Raw genomic sequence first — 19,628 nt, 5'->3', positions numbered from 1 at the left:
GTTACCATATGTCTGACTAAATAAGCAGTCAGAGGAGCACACGATAAAACATCAAGCAATTCACTCATATGTAGTGCTATAATGAAGCATGTCCCATCTGCCTCAGTCTGCCTCACTCCTCTGTGTGTGTGTGTGTGTGTGAGAGTGTGAGCATAAACACAGCTGTTTCTCTCATACTGATAAGCAAAGTCTGAATGAGTTTCCTGAGTGTGTAACAGAGAGACATTGCTGTCACCCCATCAGCATCAGAGTTTCCAACTGATTATATGGTTTTAGGTATAAACAAGTGAGGCTGGTTTGTCCGATCAGAGAAAACATCTGGTTCATTCCGGCAGTCTGACAAACACACCGGCAGGTGGGGAAAAAAAACTAAACAAAAAATAAAAACAACAACAACGTGATGAAATCAATCGCTAGCACCTAGCTGCGACATCTGACCAAGTCTTTGCTAGAACTTCACAGTAACAGAGGAGCGCTCCTGAAATGATACAGCTCAAGAAACAGCAAAGTGCTGTGTAATATTGTGTAAGCTCATTCCAAGAGACCAATGTAGGCATTAAACAGAGGATCCTCTGGGTCCTGTGGGTTGCTGCTGTGAGATCTCCATGGACTGAGCATGTTGTGGATACTCTATCAGATTTGGAGATTGTGGGAGTGTGTTGGGCTGCTGACTCATTTTAGTCTCTGCTTTAATCTACACTAAACATGATGACAACATCTGTTTCTTCATCTGCTATATTCTCCAATGCTTTCAACAGATAGTTGTCACTTATGCTGATCTCCCATTTGGTCCTAAAAATTTGCCAACTGCAGCTGAAAAGGGGGACATGAGCAATGGGAGTAAACAGAGACATTACATTTAGGAACATTTAGTGTGCGCGCTCAAACCCACAGACCCTAAAAGTTATAGCAGAGAAAAACTTGGATTTATTGCTCATCATTAAACCAAATTCAGGATCATAGAACTAGAATTAGTGTGTTTATATGCATCTCCTAATCAAAGTACTTTAAGAAGTGCAAGATGTAGCAAATATAGCATCAACTTTGGTATCTTACAAAATGTACAATATAGTCAGTGTCTCCTTATTTTAAAAACTTATGCATTTAAAACTGGCCAGAAAAACTTACAGATACCAACATAGTATCATCTTATTTTTAACAACTCGATATTTGTGTAATGCTTTGTGATATTAGTCTATAAATTATTCAGTTATGGCTAAAAAGATCATAGAAACCCTTTTTAAGGCTAAAATGGGTTTTGTGAAGCAAAGCTCTCTCACCTTTGACCATCAAACTTAAAATCAAGCCTTCTTTTAGTCCAAACAAACAAACAACTCCTCAGCAACGCTTCCAGCGTTAACTGGCATGGTATCAAAACAACTCTCTTTAAGTCACTGAATTCAACGGGGTTACTCTGGTTTAAACTTGAAGCTTAAAGTTTTTAAACCCAGGCATCGCAGAGCATAGATTCTGAACTTTGAAAGATGCATTTGAAGATTTCTTTTCTTTTGAGTATTTTAAACATTCTGAAGTTTTTAAAACTTGCAACACTTGCAGACCGAAGTTAATGATACCCTGGCTATTACACTACCATAATAATTAAATCACTGGAGTAAGGCTATAAAATTGGGTTATCCTTCATTATTTTAAAGCACTAAAACCTAACCTTACTCAAAATAAAGAGCACTACCCCGCCAGATGAATCTCAGAAGAAATGGATTCAAATATTTTCTACGGTGGCCCTGAGAGGTCAAATGCACTGCAACTTAAGAGAATGCTGCAAAAGCATAAAAGCGCACACAACACATGGAAGATGAATAAAAGAAAAGGAAAGGAAACTAGAGCGTTTTGGGGACACAATAACATGACGGAACAGCTACGGAAGTGACAGAAACCAAAAGATTTGAAGGACTGCACAGAGACGCTCAAAACAGGCAGAGGATTCATCAGTGCTGTGAGGGCGAAAAGGGTGTAAGGAAATGTGCGTTTATTTAAGATGTACCGTTTATGGTTTAGAACACTGATACATGTCTGCTATTAGCCGTTTAATGTTAGCTTACGTCCACAGCTTTTCAGTCTTGTTGCTGTCTCCTAAAAAACACTACAGCTGTGTTTTGCAGGTTTTGTTTTTTTCTTGTGAGGTTTTGTGGCTGTTTTCTATTTTTGTTGTGTTGTATTAAACTTTTCTGTTTGCTAGTGTTTTCTTAAATTGCACTGCACCTCTCAGGGCCGCTGCACTTTTCTTTCACATAAAATCTAACTTTTATTAAAGCAAAAATGCCTGACAGTGCTACATCACACAGGAAAAGCCAGATATCTGTGTTAGTCAGTTGTAGATACACACAATTCAAACCACACTGACAAAAAAAAGTTGTGCACTGATATTGCAGTAACTGTTCAGAATAGCATGGAAAAAAAGCTAAAGGTGGGAAAATAGTAACACACCACTGTCAGTATTAATGAGGAGTCCAACACAGTGTGCAAGGTGTTGTTTTGATTCGGAGGTTGTAATGCTGCACTTGGATTTTTTTGTTTTTTAATGACATGTACTAAGAAATTATAATGAAGGATGTTTAGTACACATGGGTACAAGAGCTCATTCGATTATCATTATATATGTTTTTGTCCTAAAAACAAAAACCAAACAAAAAATAATGATTTACTTTTAAACTTTAATTGAAAATATAATTTAACCCTTTTTTTACATGCAATTTTATGGCTCAAATTTAATGTGTCATCAAAATAAGAAACCAAACATAAAAAAAAAAAAAAACTCACAAGTATTAAATATGGAGAATGCAAACCTCACTCAGTGACCTGGTGCAAATCTGAATAAGGATAATTGCTTTCTTTGTAAAGATCCAGGAACATCCCTACAGCACGTGAGTCAAAGAGCATCAACAGCTCTTGATATATATGATAGCTTCCTTAAAGACTAAACGAATATGAACATTACAATGAAAAGTGCCCTGGCGCTGTACCACAGGCAATTCTGACAGTAAAAATAATGGCAGACAATAGGACATGTACAAGGAGGGCACAGACAGATTCCATTAGTGTTGGAGGAGCAGGTGGAATAGCATTTGTGACTGGTTTTTCTGGTGACAGAATTTCAAATTTATCTAGTTTTTGTGCATGATGTGCACAGGGACAAAGCAGCAGGCAAAATAAGACAGACAGGCCAACATATGAAATATGGCATATGGTTTTGTTGCCATCTAGTGTCGACTGGAGGAAGTGATTCAAACTGAGTACACTCAGAGTGCATGTAACCAGCTAATACATGGACATTTCCCAGAACAACGCAGTAGTATCTCATTCTGGTAAATGTCCACATCTATGAATTAGATGTGTGCACGTTTATATAACACAGGCTTTATGTTAATTATAATGTCTCTTAATATTATGTAATCAGGCTTTATTTTGCTTTTATGTCTGAGCTAAAAGAAAATCAAAGCCTGAGAACATCTCCTCATGATGTAAAGATTGCTCGAGTGCCCATTAATTCTCTTCTGTGAAGCCCTGAGGATTTTTTTTTTTTTTTTTTTTTTTTTTAAACTGGACAGCTGGCCAATGATACCTGATGATGATGAGGACATTTTTCCCTCCCAAACAGAGGTTTCCTGAATAAACAGAAGCCTTAAATAGTTTTAAAAGTGTTATACTGACATGAAAAATTCCCTGCATAATACCCTTTAACCACCTTACATGTTCCCTGTCACATTAAGTCCAAGTAAGATGCAACTGACTCACCTGTGCTTAAAAGGCACGTTTGAAGAATGAGAAAAACAAGGCTGGCATTTTATATTAGCCCAAGCTCAGTCAGAGGAAGTTAAAGGGCAGCTAATAAAATAGTCTTCCTAATTGTTCTGTGAGAACACAGAGGCAGAGAGAGAAATTTACCATATGCTAATGTGACTTATAACCTTTTTTCTTTTTTTTAAAGGGGGGGTGGGCCTTTCAAGACGCACCAAAAGGCCATTAATACAATATAAAAAGAGAAAATCCCTTTTAGCTCTTTAGTTCAACTTGCTTCTATTCTTTCTATTCTCCCGTTCTCCTCCCCCCCACACACACTTATTCTGAAATTAATCTGCAGAAGATTTGCTATTAACAAAGACTATTCACAGAGTGTGGCACAGTGGGCGAGAGCCTTGGCTTGAAAGATGAGGAAAGGGCCAGAGGAACAGAAGGATCAGGCAGTGCGCTAGGAAGAGCACAAAAGACAGGAGGAAATGAGCGAGGGAGTGAAAGGCACCGGAAAAGAAAGAAGCAGTTAAAGAGCAGACGCCACACATCGCTGTCCGGCTCTTTCTTGACGTGTGACTCAGTGCTGCGACCACGCACGAGGACAGCGGGCACTGAGTCACCTGTAGCAACCTTCTCTGCCCACTCCTCACACCTTTGTTCCGACACTCAAGGATAAATCGCGACTCCGTCCATTCGGCACACATTTGCACAGCTCCTCTCTCCTCCTATTCCTCCGCTTTCTAACAATTCTGCAGGTCACCTGCTGCGTCTTCTTTCTGGATCATCATCATGATGATCATCATAAACATTAGTTAAACTAGTAAACTAGTTAAACTTAGTGGTGCTACTTTCAGTCTTCATGCCTTACATCTAAATCTTCTTTATTTCAACTTCCACAGGAAGCATTTACTCAGCTGTTTGTTTTTTTTTAACTCTCCCTGCACGTATCCCTCCCCTCTGTATGCAGTGCTGAGGCATCTGTCATTTTCATTCTTGCTCCTATCATTCCTTTCTTTCCGTCTTTGTTCTCCTCCTCGTCCTTCTCCTTCAGATTTCATATTTTCTCTCAACCCCTGCCACCCCTCATCCCTCCTTGTCTAACATCTCCTGATTGTGCGAAATATTTATTCATCTTGTAACCCGCTTTTAAAATCACACCCTCCTTCTGCAATTCATCCTCCCAATGCGACAAAGAAGCGTTACAAATAGTCCCTCCTTCCTTCTCGTTGACCCATTGTTGCACTTCCCTTCCACTTCCTTGTGGATCCTTCACGAAATGTTCAATCGCTTGTAAAGGGCTCCTTTTTCGTTCCCTTCTCCTCAGTTCTATTCCGCAGGAAATGCGTGTCATCTTCTCTTTCACTCCCATTCATTCCCGGCTCCTCTTCATTCTTCATCCTAACCCTTCACAAAATGTTCCGTCACTTCTTTTTCATCCTCACATCCTTCTTGCTCCCAATTACTTAGTAAATGCTTAATCAGCTGTCAGCTCCCATTTTGAATCGTCTCATATGTTCAGTCTTCCTCATCCATTTATTTTCCCTTTTCAGGAAATATTGCATAACTGTCACAGCTTTAAACTTTTCCTTGCATAATTAATATGGCTCCCTGCCAAATGTACATTGGTTCTGACCATGGGTGCCAGAGAACTTTGCTGCCAGCTATGTAATCCATCAAAACTCGAAAGTTATTTAGATTTTTATCACTAAAAATAACAAAATATTCACTTTTATTATTATGTTTTTAACTTGTAAACACTCGTCCATCTACACTGTGTACATGTCATGTCTGATGTGATTAGCCTGTTCTGGGTCCTAATGCTCTTTCGCTTCCCAAAAGCAAAAAAGCACAGAGACACCACTGAGATTTAAAAATGATCTAAATCCTTTACACCTAAAAGAATTTGGTAATCACAGCTACAATGTGAGCACAGGTTTTGGTATTACAATGGCAGGAAGAAATAGGACCTTTCATTGGCTTAAATCCTGTCACATTGTTGTCTTCCCAAAAACACTGCCGTTAGGTTTTGTGAGTTTGTGGAATTTTTTCTGTTTCCATTGTATTTTCTTCAACTTTCTTTGTGTTTTGTGTGCTTTTGCAGCACTTGATTTGTCTTTTTCAAGTTGCAGTGCATTTGAACTCTCAGGACAGTTTTGTAAATGTGCTATTCAGCCCTGAAATATTTCACATGGCCATCTCCAGTAATTTGGGGCTCAGAAAAATAAAATACTGCAACTTAAATGAGCAATTTTAGTGAAAATTTAGCAAAGTATTGCTGATCCACATAAAAACTATATTTTAAATGCTGAACTGGTACTAAACCTGCATGTCTTTGAATACATACCTCTAGTTTCTTTTTATATGACCTTTTATTGAGATTCTCCAAGAGGTTGGAGATTCACAGAAACCACTCAATTATGGGAAATATGCTATATTATAATAAATAAATCTGCTGGCTGGAGGTGATTAATGGTGATTAATGGATAAGTTTAGGCGAACTGCTCATACAGTATGCACTAGATATACTCTTTGCTATGTCTGTATTACTGTGATACAAAAATCACATTCTTATAAATGACCAAAAAAAAAAAAACCCAACAAAATGCACAGGACAAAGAACTGTGGAAGATGAGTGATCATGCTCTCTGACTCCATAACAGCAAAAAAAAAAAAAATCAAATTTGAGTAAAGAATGTGAGCAAGTCTGCCCACACTTCGTATGCATGTGCATGTAGGTTTTCATAGCACAGAAACAGTAATTACAAGCAGCCCTCAGCATCAGGAGGTCCAGTCCTGCTCAAGCGGTCATTCTGCTCAGCGCATCCCTCCAGCAGCTTTCTATTAGCAGTGGGAGTATGTTGGAGTGGAGATAAGACAGGCGCTACAGCGATGGGGGGAGGGGGTGTAATAGGAGGGGAAGGGGGAGGAAGAGTTGTATGAAACAGGCACCGGCTGATGTGTACAACAAGAGCCCCCCCCTCAACCTTCCCCACCCATGACTACACGGGCATCTCCGCACCACTCCTATCTCCAGCTCCAGGAAACTCTCAGGGTGCAATTTACCGCTTGCACTACGCTGATAATACCGTCTCCCGGGCAGGAAGGAGAGAGTGATGGGCTGGGATAGAAAAGGAGAGAAAGACAGAGTGAGATAGGGGGTGAGGGCAGGAAAGAAGGAAGAGAAATGAGGGAGGGAGAACATGGGAAAGAGGAGTAGATAGAAAAAGAACAGGGATGTAATAGGTGAGAAGGGGAGGATAAAAAGGAGGACGAGGAGGAGGCAGGGGGAGTATCATCATGGAAATTGCAAATTCAATCTCAAGAGCCAATTTGCGTCCGTATGAATACTCCGATTTAACCACAGACAAACTCATCAGACTGAGTCACATCTTGACACCACGTCAAACCTATCTCCTCCCACTCAGATTAATCCACTTTTACACAACTTTATCAACAAACTCGTGCAACACCTGACCTCTTCAGTGAACAGAGCTAGGATGACTGCTGACTAAAACTTTAAAGAACTGTACACAGGCAGCAACAGCTCCCTCAATGGGTCACTGGCAGATACTGCAGGGGGAAGCAACATCATATCCCTCACTCACATCATAACCATATTAACAAAAATGATGCACAAAGTTTCTGTAAACATAGAGCGGCAGTCGAAGGAGAGGCAAGGCGTGTTAGGTGTAACAAGAAAAACTAGAAGAGGCAATTAGTTAAGCTGGAGTACAGAGTTGTTATTGTTTAAGTATATACAGCAAATGGTCAGCAATGCCCAGAGGGTCATTTCAGGTTGCATTAGGTCATACATAACATATAAGGTTGGCTGTAGGAGTATAGTTTTTTTATTTTATGCAAAAAGTACTTTTTGATTTTCATAACTTTGGATGTGATGGCAATTTTTAATTGGATTAAATCTGAATCTCCTACCACTTTGAAAACCCCTCTTGTCTTGCTTTAGACTGCCAAAGCTTTGGTACTGACCGACTTTCAGAGACATCTGTATTAACCCTTGCAGAGAAATTACTTCCTACAGGGTCCTGCCTAGTGCAGTGTGACTGACTAAAGCAGGGGTCCCCAAACCCAGTCCGCGAGGGCCGGTGTCCCTGCAGGTTTTAGATCTCACCCTGGGTCAACACACCTGAATCACATGATTAGTTCATTACCAGGCCTCTGGAGAACTTCAAGACATGCTGAGAAGGTAATTTATCCATTTAAATCAGCTGTGATGGATAAAGGACACATCTAAAACCTGCAGGGCACCGGCCCTCGTGGACTGGGATTGGGGACCCCTGGACTAAAGTGTTTTAAACATGAACATACTTCACTCTTATTTAAACTATCAGTAGCAGCTCAACGCGACACATGAAAGAAACAAGAGATTTAAACTTTAATAGAAAACATGTCTGACGCATGCATGGGTGTGTGGGTGTGTATATACCAACTGTTTGGTCCTCTCAGCTTCCAGCCGTGTTTGTTGTCTTTCCCGGCTCGTGGCTTTGGCCATCTCTTCCTTTGCCGCCTCCATTTCTCGCTGTGCCATCTTGGCCCACTCTTCCTTCAGTAACTTCTGTTGTTGTTCATACCTTAAACCATACATATAATGAATATTGCTTACATTAATGGCAAACTGACACATTAAAGTATGTAAGATGGATTACAGATAATCCTCATGACACTTTGAAAGACCAAATCTTTTTTGTTTGTTTGTTTGTTTGTTTTTAAAAAGTCTTTATTTTTAATTCAATATCATCTGAAATGAGTGACTGAGCCCATAAAGTCATCGGGAAAGTGTTTACAGAGGTCACAGCTCAGGACCTTTTTCCCATAGCCTTCTATTGAACCAGAAGCCTTTTCACATGGCCTGATGGTAGGTGTTACAAAGAATGGAGGTTTAACGCACACTAATCTTTTATACTGTTTTTCATGGCTTTCCACAGTACAGTCAGATGTTGTATGTATATATTAGGGGTGCAACGATATTCGTATCGATATTGAACCGTTCGATACAGTGCTTTCGGTTCGGTACGCATATGTATCGAACAATACAACATTTGTAATTTATTTTATCAACTTTCCTTCTGACGATGCTGTCTGTGTTGAGCGCTCAGTGAATCTGTGTTCGACTACTCCGCCTAGGCTGCACTGTCGAGCGCAGATCCACTGAGCGCTCAACACAGACAGCATAGTCAGAAGGAAGAGAGCAGGGCAAGCTAGCGAGACAGAAGTTAAGCTCTCCTTGCAACAGGCAAATTGAACCTCATTCAGATCTGGCGTTTGGAATTATTTTGGTTTTCATGTGACGTATGACCCTGAAGGTAAGCGAGTCATGGACTAAAGTAAAACAGTATGTTGGATGTGCCATGCAATGCTCAATTACATTGGTGTGAACTAGTGTGTTAGCGCAGTTAGCTCGTTAACGTGTTGGCCGTCTAGCCCCATGCACGGAGCGATCGGCGGTAGCTCGTTAACGGAGATTTGCCGTGTTGTGGCGTTAAGGTCATTTCAACGAGATTAACCTGAAAGCACTAGTGGGAACACAACGAATATGACTGCACATTTACGCCGACATCATCCTAGTGCAAAGACAAAAACAACAAGCATGCTACTAACTTTAGCCGAGTCATTTAGACAGCTGTTAGCACATGATTCTCCTTATGCTGCTGAGAATATAGCCCAGAAGAAGCGGATAGTATAGCTTTTATTTTGGAAAGAGACATTTCTCTGTAATAAACTCTCTTTTCCAAAGATGAGTGATTCCTCAATCAGATACAGGGCTTGCAATATCGCTAGCCCGACGTCCCGGAGCTAGCGATTTTTTCAGTCGGGCTACCAAAATCTATCTCTGCCCTGCCCGTCGGGCTATTGTAGAAAAATATATGTCAATGCTTTTGCATTCTTTCAGAAATGTAGCTGGGTAATTATGTCATTGGCATCGGTGAGCCACTGTCAATATGTGACATATTGAAATCGCGTTTGAATTTGCGCTTGTTTTTTTGCTTTCACTTTGCATAAGCGACAGCACTGATCTGTGAGTGATGATAATTTGTGCACCAATTCCTCTGACATCGTCTTATTAATCGTTAGCTTACTATGCAAACATGACAAGTGAAATCTCCCGCAGCAAGCTTAAACATGTGAGAGGTTGATCGCGCAGAGAATCGCTGAGCTTATGTGAGTGCGTGTGTAAAAGCATTTCAGTTCTGCTGAGCCAAATAAGACAGGTCAGGGTGAAGAAGTGACAGCCAAAGAAAAGCTTACCACAAAACGGAGAAGTTATGACAAATCAGACTATAAGGCAAAAAGAAAGTGCAGCTTTATGGTTTCATGGACAAAAGAATTTCTGTGGCTGCAATATGACGAGCTAAATAACCAGGGCTGCACATAAGTGGTCCGCAGGTGCGCATTCGCTGTCAAAATAAAAAACACGCACAAGGGTTAGGGTTAGGGTTAAATTTAAAAACTGTACTTTTGAGTTAAAATATATATTTATAATTTTAATAAATGACAAATTAAAATTGCATGAACATTTTTTTGTATCGAAGAAATATCGAACCGTGACACCAAAGTATCGAACCGAACCGAACCGTGAATTTTGTGTATCGTTGCACCCCTAGTATATATTTATGTATGTCCACTAGGGGGCAGTATAGAAACACTTTAAGCTCCCTCCATAGAATATTAGAAACATGCATTGTAGGGTAGCATCAAACTTATCAGGAGTTTAGTTCATTCATTAGACATGAATCAGAATGCTGACATGAAATAAGAATTACCTCCTTTTATCCATTTTCAAATGAACAAAATTACTATTAATGAAGGTCCTTATCAAACATGATTTATCCTGTGCAACACAGTTTAACCCGTGTCTCAAATGTCAAGTGATACCCGAGTTTAGCTTATAAATAGCAAAGGCCATGACAGCTAAAATAATTTGTGAAACTACTTTATATAGACACACTGGTAACCAATATTGAACTAGCAAACTTGCATCTTGCAAAAATCAAACCTCTTTGGATACAAAAACAGCTTCCATCAAAACAGAGACATGTGGTACAATCGCACAACCCAGAATGGAAAAAGGAGCTTGGTAATTTTTCCAGGTATTTATTTATGCATTTACTTAACTTGACTTAATATGAAACCATGCATGATGCCCTGCAGGTTAAATTAGTCAGGACTCTTTTAGAAGAAGCTCTCGATTTAAAGGCTCTCTGAAATGATAAGCATCAGATCATATTTCTGAAACCTTCACAGTGTTGCATATTATCCTGTTACAGCTCATTTTAGTTTTTATGATTGAGCCTTCAAAAAAAAAAAATGTGGCACACCTTCCACATTTTTTGTTCTCTTTCCAACGCAAACAGCAACACAACCTTGTGATTTATAACAAATCACAAAAAATCTTTTGCTCCGATATGCAGCAATTCTATTTGCAATGCATACAAATGGTCACCAGGCAGAAATCTTAACTAAAATCTGTATCCTGAATTTCCTTTAACTCACCTCCTCTGATCTTCCTTGCTGAAGGAGGCCGATTTGCTGGAGTGCGAACTGGGTTGTGCGCGCTGCTGTGGGCCTTGCTGAGATTGAGAGCCTGAGCTGGCACTGTGAGAGGAGGCTGAACAAAGACAACAAATGTTCAAAGGAAAAAAGATTATCACACAAGGTAAAAACAACTTTGGCACTTTTGTGGCTTACAGCTTTACTGTCAAAATAGGGACTAATGCACATGTATAATTAATACTATATAATCAAACAGTGTAATCTTTCTTAGGAAAAAAAAAATGTTTGGATGAACTAGAAGATTTTTCATGGCTCAAAATTTACTTTAGGTCAGACATTTAGTTGACAGTGAATCTGTGTTTTCTTCATAGAAGTGTAAAACCCTATACATTTTCTGGCAATGTTTGACAATTTGATAAGCAACAGTCGATTTCAATAAATTAAATTCCACTAAAGAAAAAAAAATAGTGATTTTTTTTTTCTTTAAACGAGGACACCACAACAAAATCATTTCCCGCTCTCAGTTTATCCTGACACAGGTGTCCAGTTAGAATAGAATAGAATTCAACTTTATTGTCATTGCACATGTCACAGGTACAGGGCAACGAAATGCAGTTTGCATCCATCCAGAAGTACTTTAGCCATGATATAGATATATTACAATATATATATTAGCAATAATATAGATATGTAAGTATAAAGTTAAAAAGTTAAAAAGCTTAGTTAAAAAGCTCAGGCAACACATTTTTTTTCTTAAAAAAATATTTTCTCGTTAAACACGTATCAGCTGATGTGATACTGCATTTACAGATGAGAATCGAGAACCAGTTCCAAATTGTCCACTTCCCTTGAATTGCATGTGTCAAAGTTTATCAAGTTCTCACACAATGTTGGCACACTGTACTTGCAACTGCACATGGCAGAACAATGACGCCTAATTCACAGCGGGTGAGGTTTTTTCACACCTCAGTTCCAGTCAGTGTGTTCACACAGAGATAATAAAACGGTTAATACTGGGACTCAGTGAAACCTACTCCCACAAAGAGAGAGAGAGAGAATAAACTGTCAGCAATCAAAAGGGGAATAATTAAAACAAACTGGCTTCTAAGCAAACTTGATAAGTGCAGAGGCACCAATAGAATCTAATCTCAAAAATGATCACTACCTGTGTTTGTCTGAGGGCTTGAGGCAGGTGATGACGTGCGGTCTGGGGCAATGTTGGCAACTCCTCTCATTCTTTGCAGAACATCTTCTGACAGCTGGACAAACAGAGTCAACAAAGCATATAATATACACGACGTGTTTTATTTATTTCATAGAAAAAAAAACATTTGTGTAATCCTTCAGATAAAAAAAACAACAACAACAAAAAGCATGAGCCTCTAAAACATGCCATTAATAGAGAATCACTGAACCTCTATTGTATGTGTATCTGTATGTGTGTGTGTGTGTCTTTGTGTATCCAGGGAAGTCCTTAAGCACTACTACCCCAAAAACCACAGGAGGGAGCACTGACTCACTGTTTCTATGAGTCACACTGAATGTGCAACCAAGGCAGGCTCTCTTCTTACAGACATTTTCACAAAAGATTTTAAAAGCACTTTGGGTGCTCAGAGTAGAAAAGCACTACATAAAAACTGTTTTTACATTAAATGTAAAAACAGTTTTTACTTAGGCAAGTATGTTTTTTGACTCTTATGAGTGTTGTGATTGGCCAATGACATAGGCAGACGGACAGGATGATGCAGCAGTGGTAGGGGAGTAAAGTTAGGCAAAAATCTCAATTTGACCAAAAAATGACTTAGGCACTTATGCTATGAAGCTAACGATTTACAAACCTGCTAACCCCATTGCATTCCACCACAACGTATTAATTTCCAGTCGTTGTTTTTGCAGGATCTGAGGGTGTCTTCATTTCCTCATAATGTCAGGATATTTGGAGGCACACACCCACACCAGCTGACTTTCTGTATGTGTGTGCATGCAAGAAGTTTAACTGTGGTAAATTTTAATTTACCACTTAATCATGCACACCAACAGGCTAAAGATTAAACGAGTACACATCTGCATCATTATGACAATGCAAGAATCTCCACAAACGAGTTCAGAAAAGAAATAAACATGGAGGTGTATGATTATCTAACTGATTTTGTCAGCGCTTGACAGGTGACCGAAAGCTCAGCAAAACTAGACATGCCTATACCCTGTTGAAATCATTTCTATTTGTTGTTTTGTTCATTATCGTTTCCTGTTTTAGAAGACGACAATTTAGTTATATATGCAACTGCATTAGTGTTTCATTGGTTTTACTTGCATACACTAACTCGCTCTACTTGGTTGTGTTAAAAGTATAAGCTTTCTATATGTCCAACAGCACGTGAAAGCAACACTGTAAAGAGGCGTCAACTCCACACCAAACCTCGTTTGAAATCTGCTCATTTCAAGCCATCCACTTTTAGTTAAACATATGCTCAGTTAAACCAACATGTTAGGCAGTTATGACATTTATACGAATCTCCCCGTTTTTCTTTGATACACACTTACTGTGCAGCAGACATGTTCACGTAGGATAACAGCGAACTTTAACGTTTCAATGCAAACTAAATGTGTTATTGTGTTAACGTTGTTAGCAAATGCCAGCGACTAGGTAACAGCTAAAAGGTTTAATTTCGGGCAATTAGTTTTCCTGCTAAGAAGGCAATGTATATGCCGAATTTACCTTAAGGTGCTAAAGTTTTCTATATTTCTTAGAGCATCTGCCACGTATATTCTTTTACTTGTAAACAAGGAACATTACTATTTTCACCTTATTACGAATGGAGTTTGGGGTAACAACATTTTTTTTTTTTTACATATTTCAGCTCTTTCAACAACCTGTCCCACCCTCTTCCTACCTTTGTACCTCCTCATTTTAGCAGTGACACTCTACCGGTCGTAGACTGATAGCTTGAACAAAGCAACAACTTAATTTGACAATAGCCAGTCAGCGCAAACCGGACATTAAAGTAATGCTAACATGGCTTCTCAAGTGCTAGCTAAATTAGCATTACCTTGACTCCACGGAGAATTCTGACCCTGTCCTCATCGTCAACACCGAAGGACACTTTTCTTGTTGTACTCTCTCCCGAACCCATGCTTCTGCTGCAAACACACAGCTTTCGTGGTGAGAAAAATGTTTATAATATGAAATAATGTTGCTGTCCTGCCCAATGACAGAATGTGAGACAGAAGGGATAGGGTTGCCAGGTTCTTCGTGAACCATCCTCCTCTTGCACATGTGTAAAGGTCAGATCGTGTGTTGGAAATGATAACATTGCGTGTGAATACGAAATTGTTAATAAGAAATTATTACATGTGTGTTCTGGGGGAAGTCAGATTAAATGCAAATTGCTTAATCGCTTTTTTTTTTTAAAAAGGATTTACAGGCACACCTGGCAACTCCAGGGTCATAGTTGAATGGCTGAAATATCAACAGCCAATCAAAGGCTATATACGGCATAGATTATTTCTATGCACCCGTAAAAGTATTGAGACAAAGAAAGTTGGTCACAAGACACACAGAAACATTGCCAGATAAGTTTATTTATAGAATAAACACAAAAAATGTCTCGGTTTATGCCTAAATGTCAGCGTCTGCGCACAGCAGTGTTTACTGTATGGGGAGGAAACACAACATTCAACACGTTCCAATAACATTTACAAAACACACAAAATGGAAACATGATCTTGTGACATAAATGTTTATGCCTCAAGATCTCACAAACGTAGTAGGCGCCTGTATTGATAAATCTACTCTATTAAAACACCCAAAACATGAATAACACATTTTTGTAAACAATCTCATGTGATTGTAATGCTAAATTTATACAATGCACCAATGCAAGGCAGCAGACGTATTGCGGGTTTTTGTGTTAGCTGGAAGGCAGTTCACTTGGCTGACTACCCAAGCAATTTCTATGCAGGATGTATTCACATCCCACTGCTCAGTGTGATCCAGGAGTCTGGTGTGTTTGAAAGTATACTGAATACCGGGTAAACAGGCTCTTTAAACACAGCCTTTAAGGTGTGGAGATGTTCCCTGCGCCCTTTGGTGCTGTGGAACGTCAAAGTTCCCCCCTCGTAATCCAGTGCAACCTCAATCTTGACCGGTGGTGTGGTCACTTCCTTAAGGACCACATTTGAGGAGCACTGGCACACTGTCAGCTTGCCGTTTTTCCACTGCAGCCTCCAGGACACAGTGTTGTGCCCCAGACGGCTGTGGTCACCACGGCGAGGAATGCTCTTGTAGCACACGCCCAATGACCACATGCTATTGGGTCCCACTTCTACAACCCATACATGCTCGCCGCCAGAGAAACCCTGGCTGCACAGGATCTGAGGTGCACTCGTGAAACGCTCGGGGTGCTCCGGGTACGACTGCTTGTTGGAGCTGTATTTGACTGTGCGCAGATCGTTGGACACCAGCAGGTTGGGGTGGGCAGTGAAGATGCTGAAGGTGAGTTCCAGTGGGTTGAGGAGGATATGAAGAGAATCCATGAGGCGGGTCATTTCTGTGCAGAAGTCTTGGGTTTTGAGACCTCCCTGCAGGCACATATTATTGAGTGGAGCCTTTGAGGGGATGTTGGAGGAAATGGCACTGGTGACAACATGTCTCAGCTTTTGTTCAATCTGCATGAACCTGGAGAGCAAAGGATTTATTATTACTTACTCAACTCATCTAGCCATATGCCATGGGTAATAAACAATTAAATGTCGGTTTATCAGTAAGAATACTGCATCACTTTCACTTTTCTTGTCATTTTTACATTGTTCTATATATTTCTTCTTTTTAATTGTAATAGCAGGGCAGATTTCTGTACCTGTGTATAAAGATGCATGTGTCCGTCTCATTGAGGACCTCTGTGGCACTCTTTTGGGCCTCCATCAGCTGCTGCTGCTGCTCCTCAAGTGCACTCACGCCTAGCTGCCAGCTTTTGCGGCGCTGTCCTCTCTCCTCCTCCAAGAGCAAAAGCAGGCGATCCCTGTACCTGTATCACAGCACACAAGTGAAGCGGACTGGTCAGTTTTATTCCTTTTATTATCGTGATGTTACTAAACAGAGTCAGGTAGATCGATTCATCACTGTGTCTGCTTTAAAGTTGTACATGCATCCATTGCATCCATACAATGAGAAATAATCACAAAGCTCAGAAAATATTCAACAATCTAAGTTATAATCTGTGCTAATTAGATAAGGTTAGCCAGCTAGCCAAATGGTTTTTTAAAAATCAAACAAAAAAGCGAAACAGATAGCATCTCATTATGTATGTGAGTTGTTTTTGTTTTTGTTCTTTTAATAAATACCTGGTACTGAGAAAATGCCTGTGAGATGAAACTGGCTGAAATGCTGCTGGTAGACTACCTAAATGATAAGAAATGTGCTCAGAGGCACACCCAGAAGTTCCTGAACTTCCAGAAAGTTCCAACCCTCAGCATGAACGTCCATATATTAATTTGGACAACCTATGACATAATAAACTCATCCAAGAGTCCCTCGGCCCTGGGAAAATTGCTGCTATGCATGCTCAATATTTTTATTTAACTTAACGTACAACTAGCTCACACACAGCCTCACTAATGTGACTGAGCTCTCCATTTCAGTCTTACTTCCTTCCAAAGATATACCTTCTTGAATGTTTTTTTGAAACTTACTAAAGTATTAGGGTGTTACAGACATCCTTGAATCTGCACCACAAAACAGACACTGGTAGGCCTAAAATGCAGATGAACTGCATTAATTACATACATGCTTACTACATTCTTTGAGGGGTCGGAGTTTTGGTCTGTATTTTTATTTGCTGCTGAAAATATGAAGCACATCCTGTCAGAGAGAAGCTCCTGAAGAAACTGTTCTACCACCTCTGAAATATGCAGTCTGGGTTTTCCACACCTTTTTAAAGCCAATGTCATTTGTCGTCTTGCTGTTTGAAAACATACTGTGCACGAACACTGGCTGACTTTTAAAGCATTTGGGAAAAACTGATAATTTCTGTTCTTCATTGAGAAATCATTCCATGTATTTTTACATTGTGATGGTTGTAGAGTTTAACGTTTAACCACAGAAATCAAATGAAAACCTGCAAACATTTTTATCAAGTGCTTTAAAGTCAAAGATTCGTGAGGATATTCTATCAGAACAGGGTGTGTTTGGTTTTATGAGAGATTGTTGAGCGTGCATTCATACCTCATATAGTTCAGACTGTAATTGGGGAAATGTGTTTTCAAAGCCTTTAAGTCCATCTTTGGTCACTGCATTTGCTTAATTACACCACCTGCTACTTTTTAAGGCAGTGTTACTAGCAGCAAATGTGCAGCAGGTTACCTGTCCACCAGAGCACCTATGCTGTCCATGACTGTCACAGCCTTGCTGACCATTTTTTCTCCCACAGCTTCAGAGGTTCCCTGATCCTCTGCTGTCTTCTGCAGGAGTCCCTCTGTCAGCTGCAGTCTGCTAGAAATGACCTGCAAACACACATGTAATATGTTTTAAGATCTTTTGTGTTTCACACGACAGGATTCTTTCTATTGTGTATAAGCATAAAAGATTTCGGATCTGGAAAAACTGGATGCCCTTTTCTCGTAAGTGGCTTTCGGAAAACAAGTAGAGAAAACAGATCTATATATACATATATATAGTACTGTAAATGTTTTCTGTAATGTTAAGTAATATATGATCATATTCCATCAAAGTTTGATCATTTTCTGGTCCAAAATATTAAATTCAACGGTCTGACTTTGCACTTTTGAATTGTATGTATAGCACGAAACTGTGCACTCCCTTAGATTCTGCCAAAGGTCATCAGGTTATTCCTATCAGACAGATTTGTTTTGCATTCCAGATCTTCACCACTCCTCAAAAATGGCAGTGAGTCACTGAGGTGCCAAGCCCTTAATTTATACGTGAAACAAGTTTGGTTCCCATGTCTATGTCCCATGTGCATAGAGCATAGTCTTTTAAACATTGTTCCAAAATTATATTACAGGATTTTCAGGTTTTGACATTTCTCAACAGTAAGTTCCCTCATGGGATTCACATATTTTTATAACATGAATTATGCACTTGTATAACTTGAATATTTTATTCATGAGTCTACAAGCCCTGCCTGAGCACTACTTTCACTTTTGTGCATGCTCAGCTGACCCAGATATGCCCACATTTTGTAGGTTATCAATTTATTTATTAATACATATATAATAACCCCCCTTCCTAATATATAATGCTACAATATAACAGTAGGTAAAATGTTAAAATGTTAATGCAGTCAAAAGTACCTTATTTCGGGCCTTCAGCGCTCGTCTCATCTCCTCTTCAGCTACGCTAAAGATGAGAACGTCGTGGCTCTCGTGATGACCCTCTACGATGCACGTGGTGCACAGAGAGATCATGTCGTTGGAACAAAAGTACTCAAGGGGACGCTGGTGGATGGCACAGGCCTTCACTCTCAGCTCCGTCGTGGGCTCCACCACGGGGTGGGTCCTGAACAACTCCTTCTCGTGGTGTTTCTGAAGGTGTCTGGAGCAGAGAGACACCTCACACTTCAGGCAGGTCTTCACGGCGGGCGACTGCTCATCTATGCACTGATCGCAGAAAACCTCCATTTTGGTATCCACGCAGTCGGCTTGCATGTTCAGCAGCAGCGCGGTGGCCTTGTAGTTCTCAATGATGCTGCGAAGTTTGAAATTTATCTGCAGGTTATCCGTGCCAGGATACTCCTCACGACATTCTGGGCAGCGCGGCAGGATTTTGCCAGTCTTGTCCGTGCTGTCAATAGTCTTGCGGATGCAGAATAGACAGTAGTTGTGCCCACAGGGGAGAGCCACCGGGTCCGAGTAGAGCTGGAGGCAGATGGGACAGCTCAGCTCGTAGGCTAGCTGGTCCTCTGGCTTTGACAGCGACATGATCCGAGGTGGTGAGACGGGTAGCTGCTTTTGTTCGTGCTTAGTTTCTCTTCTTTTGTCAGGTCTTCTAAATACCTATGACTAATCTTACTTAATTTCTCGTTTCTTATCACTTCTTCTCAACCGTCAAGCTGTCAGGTGAGTCTATACAGAACAGGCCAGAAGGGCAGTTAGTGCATACTTATCCGACCAGGAGGAGGTGTATCCACAAATGTTTGCAGGACAACATTCCGTTCTTAGACACCTTGTTTGCTGTGCTGCCAGGAACTGACACCATCATACTGGCTGCTGTTGACGGTTAAAATATTTCTGACAAATCATCAGAACCTGTTTTAGGAAAGAAGTATGAGGATGCTGAATGATGCTGGAAACCATAAAGCATGAATTTTGGTTAAATAATACTTAATATGTGCAAAAGAAAATCCATTTTG

The 19,628-nt window shown here is 40.1% G+C and overlaps 2 protein-coding genes across 3 annotated transcripts in view; both read right to left on the bottom strand.

Annotated features, from left to right (window-relative positions):
* chchd6a (coiled-coil-helix-coiled-coil-helix domain containing 6a) overlaps positions 1-14,587 on the bottom strand; it is a 74,790-nt gene extending 60,203 nt beyond the window's left edge. For both annotated transcript variants that reach the window (XM_005931500.1, XM_042224565.1), the window contains exons 1-4: positions 14,310-14,587; positions 12,425-12,518; positions 11,260-11,374; positions 8,195-8,339 (exon numbers count right to left, since the gene is read on the bottom strand). In XM_005931500.1, coding sequence (XP_005931562.1) covers positions 8,195-8,339; positions 11,260-11,374; positions 12,425-12,518; positions 14,310-14,393 — 438 coding nt within the window. In that variant the 5' untranslated portion in view covers positions 14,394-14,587. The remainder of the gene's footprint in view (positions 1-8,194; positions 8,340-11,259; positions 11,375-12,424; positions 12,519-14,309) is intronic.
* A 234-nt stretch (positions 14,588-14,821) lies between these two features.
* Positions 14,822-19,392, bottom strand: LOC102300729 (E3 ubiquitin/ISG15 ligase TRIM25). Its single transcript, XM_005931499.3, has 4 exons — positions 18,571-19,392; positions 17,621-17,760; positions 16,119-16,286; positions 14,822-15,937 (listed from the first exon to the last, which is right to left on the bottom strand). The coding sequence occupies exons 1-4, from the start codon at positions 19,195-19,197 to the stop codon at positions 15,229-15,231; spliced, it is 1,644 nt and encodes a 547-aa protein (XP_005931561.1). The 5' UTR covers positions 19,198-19,392; the 3' UTR covers positions 14,822-15,228.
* Positions 19,393-19,628: the final 236 nt, after the last annotated feature.

This window comes from Haplochromis burtoni, unplaced genomic scaffold (assembly GCF_018398535.1).
Source record: "Haplochromis burtoni strain Fernald_Lab_line unplaced genomic scaffold, NCSU_Asbu1 Contig_141, whole genome shotgun sequence".
NCBI classification, from domain to species: domain Eukaryota; kingdom Metazoa; phylum Chordata; class Actinopteri; order Cichliformes; family Cichlidae; genus Haplochromis; species Haplochromis burtoni.
Note: the sequence above shows the minus strand (reverse complement) of the source record. Positions and strands in the feature narration are given on the sequence as shown.

What these genes read in the sequence shown, in the direction of transcription:
- LOC102300729 (XM_005931499.3), bottom strand. Translation starts at nt 19,197, where the DNA reads ATGTCGCTGTCAAAGCCAGAGGACCAGCTAGCCTACGAGCTGAGCTGT. An exon ending in CGCTGAAGGCCCGAAATAAG is followed by an intron (nt 17,761 to 18,570) that starts GTACTTTTGACT and finishes GTGTGTTTGCAG; the next exon opens with GTCATTTCTAGCAGACTGCA. An exon ending in ATAGGTGCTCTGGTGGACAG is followed by an intron (nt 16,287 to 17,620) that starts GTAACCTGCTGC and finishes GCTGTGATACAG; the next exon opens with GTACAGGGATCGCCTGCTTT.